The sequence below is a fragment of the Nuphar pumila genome, chromosome 6 (genome assembly GCF_984573655.1).
Source record: "Nuphar pumila chromosome 6, dmNupPumi1.hap1.1, whole genome shotgun sequence".
Lineage (NCBI taxonomy): Eukaryota > Viridiplantae > Streptophyta > Magnoliopsida > Nymphaeales > Nymphaeaceae > Nuphar > Nuphar pumila.
This window is the reverse complement of record NC_143254.1, coordinates 133,474,826-133,484,736: the sequence shown is the minus strand read 5'-3', so window position 1 is coordinate 133,484,736 and position 9,911 is coordinate 133,474,826. Positions and strand designations below refer to the sequence as shown.

Below are 9,911 nucleotides of genomic sequence, written 5' to 3'. Positions count from 1 at the left end.
AATCCTTCATTAACGTTATATATAGGAAAAAAGTACGGTGGGTTCCAAACAATTGGCGTGCTGGAAATGGGTGATTAAACTCGTAGTTTATTCCTTTAAGGTGTGAATACTGAGGGTGCTCCGGAAGAATTCTCTGCGTTGCAATCCATGAGGTGTATCCTTCGGCTGCAAATGAATCAGACTCCCCCGGATGGGAAACGTTACCGCGCCTTCGGGGGGGCGGGTTGCGTTGATTTTGGCCACCGCTTTCCTCGTAGAAAGTGGGTGCCTTTTGCATGCGTCTTTCACTTTTCTTCATAAGGCTAGTCTTACAGCTCTTCAGTTTCAACAATGATGGCTGTGATTGATCTTCATTCCAAAATTCTGTGATGACCATCAATGTGTAAAGGACAGATAAGGGGGAGGCGATTCGAAAAAAAAACACAAACTTTTTGTGTTTTGAAATCACCACTGTCCATCACTTCAATCACCACCATCGATTTCTAACGATGACATAAGCACTTTTGATGAGCCCCACAGATTGCAATGGTGGTGATTGAAGTAGTGGACGGTAGCGCATTCAGAACATAATTTTTTTTTTTTGTGTTTTTTATCAAATCACCTGATCTTTCTTCTCTAACGATAGCGGTTGTATTTTCATATTAGATGACAAAGAGGTGCACCCTCTTGGTGACCATGTATGAAAGCTATATTGTCTTCATCTCTTGAGTCATTGATTTGACTAGTGCTTTATATGTATAATCACCCTTGCAAATTATTAATATACCCTTATATATTATAATATATATATATATATATATATATTCCTAACCTTAAATAATTCCTCTTAAAATAAGAATAAAGTTATTTTGAGAAGGATGAGAACTGGGGATGAGGTTGGGAACGAAGATGGTGACAGGGCAAGAACGGGGATGGAGATGAAGACAACTATTTTGAGATGGGGGATGGAGACCGTGTCCCCCGCACCCACCCGCCCCAGTCCACTGCCATCCTTACTCTCATTTCAACATACCAGACACTTCTTCTTTCTATTGGGTCCCATCAAAAAAAGGATGGAGAAGACTCTTTGTTATTACTTCTAGCTTTTTTTATTTTTACTCAAAAAAATTGCCCTAGGCGCAAAGACCTAGACGTGCTGGCTTAGCCTACCGAACTTATAATTGCTGTCCCGTCAGCATAAAACTCTGAAGGCTTACCTCTTGACCTCAAAGAGTCGTCAAGCTTCAACTTATGCAGTAGGGTGACGCCCATGAGATTTGAACCTAGGCTGTCCGTCAAATGGCCCAGGACCCATCCCACTACGCCAAACCCCCCTTCCGTCTAATACTTCTAACCTTTGTTAGGTTGGCTGACGTATATTGTGGTTCATATGAATCATCAAATTTTGGTGATAATGCATCCCGTCGGATCTAAAACAGAACAAACCCAAAAATCTAATTGAGATTTATCCTTTTTGAGTACTAAGGATTCTTAAAAATCTAGGGGTTTTAAACGAGAGCAGATTAGGTGACCTGCCAAATCACTTTGGGTTAGTGATTTGACACCACCGTCCGTAATGGTGATCAATGGTCACCATTATAGTTGCCATCATTAACTTTTTGGTGAGCCCCACAACTTGCACAAGGGACCGTAACATTGAAACAATGGGTGGTGAGGATGTTCGATCACGGATCATCTGATCTGCTGTCATTTTAAGCTATGACCCTTAATCGCTTACACTACAAAAAAATAGTTGATTAGCGACGGAATTTAGCGACGGAGTTATATCGTCGCTACTTAGCGACAGATTAACGAGAGAAATGAATCCATCGCTATATTTGTAGAATTTTACGAAACTAGCGACAGAAAACATTCCCTCGCAAAATCCGTCGCTAAGTAGCGACGGATTTTGCGAGAGAATGTTTTGTCGCAATAAATACGACAGTTAGCGACGGAATTGCGACGGCTAAGATTCCGTCGCAACATAGCGACGGCCTAGGCGACGAAATATTTTTTGTCGCCTTTTTTGTTTTTTGAATTACGATGGCTTAGCGACGGAATTAATCCGTCGCTAAGCCGTCGCTATATGTCGCATTACCCCTAATCCCAGCCCTCTTTTTCCTTTCTCCTTTCGCTGCTCCCGCCCGCCGCCCTCTCCCTCCTGCCGCCCTCTTCCTTCCGTCAACCTTCCGCTGCCGCCGTCGCTGCCCGGAGCAACCGCAGGTACGTAAATGGATTGGAGGTCGACCCCCTGCTTTTTCCGGCAGGGGGTCGACTCTGCCAGGCGGTCGACCCCCTGCGTTTTCCGGCAGGGGGTCGACTCTGCCAGGCGGTCGACCCCCTGCGTTTTCCGGCAGGGGGTCGACTCTGCCAGGCGGTCGACCCCGGTAGGTGGTCGACCCTCTGCCGTGTCCGGCCGGGGGTCAACCCTGGTAGGGGGTCGACCCCCTGCCGTGTCCGGCCGGGGGGGGGGGGGGTCGACCCCCCGCCATGTCCGGCCGGGGGTCGACCCCCCGCCGTGTCCGGCAGGGGGTCAACCCCGGCAGGGGGTCAACCCCTTTTGATGTCCGGCAGGGGGTCAACCCCCTGCCTTGTCCGGCCGGGGTCGACCCCCTTGCCGTCTCCGGCCAGGGGTCAACCCCCTGCCTTGTCCGGCAGGGGGTCAACCCCTTTTGATGTCCGGCCGGGGGTCGACCCCCTGCCGTGTCCGGCCGGGGGTCGACCCCCTGGTTTCTTGCTCTTTTTTTTCTTTTTTCAGAAATTAGGGTTTTTATTTTATTTTTATTGTTTAGTTTTCTTTGATTTTCATTGATTAGGATTTTTTATTTTGATTTTCATTTATTAAGCAATTGAATCAAATTTCTTAAATTAAGGCTATTTGTAGTTAATTTAATTAGGGTTTTTTATTTGATTTTGTTTTATTAGGGCTTTGAATCAAAATTTAAAAATTAGGGCATTTTATAGTTAATTTGATTAGGGTTTTCTTGGATTTGATTAGAGCTTTTATTTTTATTTTCTATGATTAGGGATTTGAATCATAATTTTTTTAATTAAGGATTTTTAGTTAATTTGGTTAGGACTTTAAATCAAAATTTTTTAATTAAGGCTTTTATAGTTAATTTGATTAGGTTTTTTTTATTTATTTAGAGTTTTTATTTTTATTTTCTATAATTAGGGATTTAAATCACATTTTTTTAATTAATACTTTTTAGTTAATTTGATGAAGGATTTTTTTGTATTTGATTTTGGCAGGTTTTTTCCTTGTTTGATTAAGGTTTAAATTGTGGCTTTTTTATTTAATTTTATGGTTTATTTTTCTTATAGTTTATGATGTTTTGGTTTATTTATAATTTATTTTCTTGTATTTTAAGGTTTTATGATTTAATATGGTCGAATAATTTCATGGTGACTTCATTTTAAAACATCATTTTTTTTTGCAGATTTCTCAACAGAACTTGCTTGTGCCCCGCCACCCGTGGTAAGTAAGTGACAAAAACAATGCAAATCGGGTAAATACCCGTGGTGAGTAAGTGATGCAAGCGCATCACATGTTATTTAATTTATTGAATATAACACTTTATTGTTCACACACTCACTTAGTTGTTGATATCTATGACTACTTTGTTGGAGTTCGGAGATCATGCTGAGCATGATTTTAATGTATGAATATGGAAGTGTTCTTATTTTTGGAGTACGGAGTCCATGCTATGCATGGTAGTAGTTAGTGGGATATTGAAGTGTGTTTGCTGCAGGTACATGTTTGATATTTGTTTGATATGAATTATTTCGATGTATTGCAATGTTTGATGTGATTGTATCCATGCTTACATGTAGTTACTTTCAATTTGATTATGTCTTCCATGTGAAATTGTATACTGAAAGCATGCTTCAAATGAATGTATCGTGTCATGAATAGTTTGCACATGAAAATATTAAGTTATCAATGCATGCATCATAATTCTTGTGATTGTATGACATCATATATTGCATGATAAATTTGATATTTTCTTCATCATAGTATTCTGATGGTTCTCTTTTAACTGGTTAGGATACTATTCGTAACATCATACGACAGAATGACTGCAAACCGTGAATGGATGTACCGTAGGATAGTAGACAATGAGTTATCGCATGAATATATGGATGGTGTCGACAGTTTTATTGAATTTGCAACGGCAAGTGTCAGTACGGTAGATCCCACAGGTCGGATTAGGTGTCCCTGCAAGATTTGTAAGAATAATCGATTTGTAGAACCTCATGGCGTTAGACATCACCTATACAGGAAGGGTTTTGTGAGTGATTATCAGAACTGGACGTTTCATGGAGAAGAATTTAGAAACGATTTTGATGCACGGGTGAATGTGGTGCACGATAATCCATATACGAATTTGATATTTGATGCTGCAGGAACAGAACTGGGTTCTGCTATGAGTTCTAGTGATGTAAGAACTGTCGTAGATGAAGAATCACCAAACGATGCAGCTAGTAGATTTTATGATTTACTTAGAGATGCTGATGAGCCACTTTGGAACGGTTGTGAGAGTCACACTATCTTGTCTGCAGTTCTTCAACTAATGAATTTGAAGTCCGAGTATAATTTGAGTCAATCATGTTTTGACCGTTTGTGCATGATTGTGAAGAGTATGTTGCCTAAAGATGAGAAATTGCCACAAAATTTCTATCGTGCGAAAGTTATGGTCAACGCTCTAGGTATGGGTTACAAAAAGATTGATGCTTGTCCAAATCACTGCATGTTGTATTTCAAGGAGCAGGAAAACGACATATCATGCCCGTCATGTGGGCATCCTCGGTTCAAGCCAAAGACAAGAGGCAATGGTAGCACGAGATCAAAGGAAGTTTCATACAAGTCGCTCCGCTACTTTCCTATCACTCCTAGATTGCAGCGATTGTATATGTCTTCAAAGACAGCTAAACACATGAGATGGCATGCAAATAAAGTTCGACACGATGAAAACAAGATCACGCATCCTGTTGACGCTGAAGCTTGGAAGCACTTTGATCGTACTCATCAGAACTTCGCAATGGAAGTGCGAAATGTTAGACTCGGTCTATGTACAGATGGATTTAATCCATTTGGGGGTAGATCAACTCCATACTCATGCTGGCCAGTATTTGTAACTCCATACAACCTTCCACCAAGCTTGTGTATGAAACGTCCAAATCTTTTCTTGTCTCTGTTGATCCCTGGTCCGACCTCACCTGGCCAAAATCTTGATGTATATCTAAGGCCATTGATTGATGAATTAAAAGTACTGTGGGATGACGGTGTTACCACGTATGATGCCCACAAAAAACAAAATTTCAACATGAAGGCCGCTGTTCTATGGACAATCAGTGACTTCCCTGCATATGGTATGTTATCTGGTTGGAGCACACATGGGAGGTTGGCTTGTCCGTACTGCATGGAGGATTCCAAAGCTTTTAGATTGAGGCATGGAAGGAAGCCTTGCTGGTTTGATTGCCATCGTCGATTTCTACCCAGCGATCATCCGTTCCGACGTCAAAAGAATGCATTTACAGCAGGCACAACTGAAATGGAAGGTCCATCCTCAAGATTGTCTGGCATAGAGATTTTAAGAAGATTGCGATACTTTCCAGATGTATTAACAGATGCCCGCAGTCCTACACCCTTCCGTGGATTTGGGAAGGAACACAATTGGACGAAAAAATCTATTTTTTGGGAACTACCGTATTGGCCGACCCTATTGATACGACATAATTTGGATGTGATGCATGTAGAGAAAAATGTGTTTGATAATGTGTTCAATACAGTAATGAATATTAAAGGAAAAACGAAGGATAATCCGAAGGCCCGTATGGATTTAAAATTAATATGTAAAAGACCAGAATTGGAACTCAAAGAGTATAATGGCAAAGTACTGAAACCAAAGGCGAAGTACGTGCTCGGACCTGATCAAATAAAACATGTATGTCAATGGTTGAGACAACTGAGATTTCCAGATGGATATGTCTCTAACATTGCTGTGAGTTGTATTGCAATACTTGGTGTGAATGATTAAAAATTTTATTTCAATGTATTGTAATACTTGATACGAATGATTCGAATGCATTGTAATTTATCTGAATGTATTATAATTTATGCAATTAACGAATGATTTGAATTAGTGCAATACTTGATGTCAATGATTTGAATTATTTGAATGCATTGCAATGCTTGATGTGAATGACTTGAATGCATTGTAATACTTGATGTGAATTATTTGAATGTATTGTATGACATATGTTATTTGTTAGAATATGGTTCGTGGAGGTTATAGTGGTCGCTCATCCAGTAGTAGCCAGGCTCAACCTTCATCTTCACGGGCTCCTGTGATAGGTATATCATATAACTAATTAGATGCTTGATTAGTTCAAATGCACATTCTGAGAACTTGGTGTGTATTTTTTTACAGATGATGTTGCGCCTGTATACGACCCACCTACACCAGTTGATCGCACAAGTCAACAGCCAACACAGGAAACAGGGTCTTCACAGGCTGGCACAAGAAGACTCATTCGAATAGTGTATATCGATAATCGACCGTAAGTATTTTGTTTTCAATTATTGCATATCTTTTAAATATTTTATATTGATATTTACTGTGTAACAATTCATGTGCAGCACGAGGTTTGAGCCACAAGAAGTAGTACGGGAGATTAGGAATTCACTTCTTCAACATCTACCAGGACCAGTTGCTCAATGGAAAGAGTACCCAAAGGAGGTATTAGACAGATTGTGGTCCTCATTCATGGTATACAGTTGTTCCTCATAGTTAATGTGTTTCATATTTAATTTATTTAAGCAATGTCTACTAACTTTCTGAAAATATTTGTAGGCTTCGAATCGCTTTGCAACTACGGTGGAAGAAAATGATGCAAGGAAGGTGTGGCAGAAGGTGGCTGCCAATCGATTTGCAGACATGCTGCACACTATGAAGACTGCAGCAAAAAAAGCATCTGGCGTAGTAGATGATCCATTACTGTGGAAGGGCCATGGTCCTATTACTATCAGGAGAGATTACTGGGATGAAATGTGCGATATGTGGGCGGGAGATGCATTTAAAAATCGCTCTGCGAAGGCTTCACAAAATCGATCGAAGATGCCCGAAGCCCATCTACACACAGGTGGATCTAAGACATTTGGGAGCCACCTAAAGAAAATGGTAACTCATCAATATATAATATTAATTTTATAAGTATAGTTGCAAATTTGTGTACTAAATCTTTTGTCATTTAACTTCGCAGGAAGCAGAAAAAGGAGGCAGTGTACCATATAAGGATGTGTTTGTAGAAACACATAAACGGAAGACCACGGGAGTCTTCGTATCAGAGAAGGCGAGAACGACAACGGTATGTATTAATTCTATTAATAATCATTGCAATATATATGCAAGTCATCATAATGTTATCATTAATTATTAATGAATACTTTAAACATTATTTTGTAGGAGGCATATGAGCAACAAATGGTAGAGCGATATGGTGAAGACGCTACTCAGCATCCATCATTTGATCCTACAGCATGGGTGACTGCAGCAGGTGAACCCAAAAAAGGTCGCGTGTTCGGGTTTGGGAGTAATATGAACACTTCACCAGTTATTGGTTCTTCCAGTTACGGCTCACCAACTTCTTGCGCCGACATAAGCTCCAAGCAGCCGACTATTCTTTCCGGTGATGATGTACGCGAGATCATTAATGAATCACTGAATAACTACTTCCAATACACCGTCGCCCCCTTTCTCCGAAATGAGATCAAGGCCGCTGTTCAGGATAGGGGATCTTCGATTCCAGGTCCCTCTCAGGTATAATCACATATATAGTTTTTTTGACTATCTTAAAGCACATCTGAGCATGGTAGAATCACATATAGAGTTTTTCTAGATGCCTTAGAACACATATGAACATGCTATAATCACATATTCAATTTTTTTACTGCCTTAGCACACATATGAGCATGATAGAATCACATATATATATATTTAACTTTTTGTCTGTCTTAGAGCACATATGAGCATGATAGAATCACATATAAAGTTTTTTTGATTGCATTAGAACACATAAGCATGCTATAATCACATATTCAGTTTTTTTACTGCCTAAGAACACATATGAGCATATTATAATCACATATTCTGTTTTTTGACTGCCTTAGCACACATATGAACATGCTATAATAACATATAGAGTTTTTTAACTGCCTTAGAACACATATGAACATGTTATATATCATTTATGATAGAATCACATATAAAATTTTTGGCTTTGCCTGCCTTAGAGCACATATGAGCATGCTATATTCACATATTCAATTTTTTTACTGCCTTAGCACACATACGAGCATGATCGAATCACATATATAGTTTTTTGCTTGCCTTAAAGCACATCTGAGCATGGTAGAATCACATATAGAGTTTTTTTATATGCCTTAGAACACATATGAACATGCTATAATCACATATTCAGTTTTTTGACTGCCTTAGCACACATATGAGCATGATAGAATCACATATAGAGTTTTTTTATTGCCTTAGATCACACATGAGCACATGATAGAATCACATATAGTGTGTAATTTATTTCATTATATTTTGTTTATCAATACTGACTGTTCTTTTCTTGTGTAGGCTGCTAGCGATAATCAGGGTAGTGGAGCTGAAGGGACAGATAAAGACAATGAACAAGAAGACGCACAAAATCTTGGCGATGATTAGAGGACTGTGTTGAAGAAGTTCTATTTTTTTTATTTTTCCTAATTGTAATTGTTGAATTGTAAATAATTAAACTTTTTAGTTTTAAGGTGGAACGATTAATTATTATAGATACTTGTTATATGAATTTTTTTGTGTGGTTTGTTTTTTATTTACAGGAAATATAAATTGTACAGGAAATATAAATTGTACAGTTCTCCGTAATTAATTTTTAAATAATTTTTTTTTGATTTTTTTTCGTTTTTGCGACAGATTAGCGACGGATGATTCCGTCGCTATTCATATTAATCTAGCGACGGCTTAGCGACGGAATTAAATCCGTCGCCACGCCGTGGTCGCCGTTTAGTACCGGCGGATTGGCGACGGAATATAGCGCTCGTTATTCCGTCGCAATTAGCGACGGACTTGGCGACGGAATAATTCCGTCGCCAGTTAGCGTCGAAATATTCGCGACGTAAGCATACTGTCGCCGCGTTGTCGCTAATCCGTCGCTAACATGGTTAGCGACGGATTAGCGACGGATTAGCGACGAAAGGTGGTCGTCGCTAATCTACTGCTCTGTTGTAGTGTTAGATCCGGATCTCAAAATGATACCAACCTAAACCTGATCCCATCATATCTTGCTATGGTCAGTATGTTACATCAATGATCAACCGATAAACGTTCCTTAAATAAAAAAAAGATCAACCGATGCACCAAATTCTATAAGACCAATTTATAGGTATGGCAGTGGACCAGGGTGAGGGGGAGACAAGGTCTTCACCCCTGTCCCTTCTTAAAATCCTACACTCTGTCCCCGCATGGGTTTTGATTTTAACCTCCATCCCCATTTCATGTCTTCCATCCCCAGTCTGTCTAGGACCAGTTTTTCCTAAGTCCATTGCCATCTCTAAAGAAGGATTGGGGATGGGCGGGGTGGGGCAAGGCAAGGCCGGGATCGGGATCGGGATCGGGATAGGGATAGGGTTGGGGATGGGGCGAGGTGGGGAAAAGCGTAAGTCCATCCCGGCACAGGTTTTGATTTTAACCTCAATCCCCGTTTCATGTCTTCCATCTCCCGTCCAAACGGGGCGAGGCAGGGCAGAACCCATTTTCCCCCTGTCCACTGCCATCCCTAGACCAATTTGGTACACTTCTTAAATATTTGGGATTTAGATATTGTTTTAGCTTTTGAAACATGGAAGCATTCAGTCCCATTTTGAA

General features: G+C 40.1%; 1 protein-coding gene across 1 annotated transcript; it reads left to right on the top strand.

The window, feature by feature from the left end:
- Nucleotides 1-7,571: 7,571 nt before the first annotated feature.
- On the top strand, nucleotides 7,572-8,876 carry LOC149836332 (uncharacterized). The gene is made up of 2 exons (XM_090010855.1): nucleotides 7,572-7,802; nucleotides 8,625-8,876. The coding sequence occupies exons 1-2, from the start codon at nucleotides 7,581-7,583 to the stop codon at nucleotides 8,709-8,711; spliced, it is 309 nt and encodes a 102-aa protein (XP_089866981.1). The 5' UTR covers nucleotides 7,572-7,580; the 3' UTR covers nucleotides 8,712-8,876.
- The last annotated feature ends 1,035 nt before the right edge of the window (nucleotides 8,877-9,911 follow it).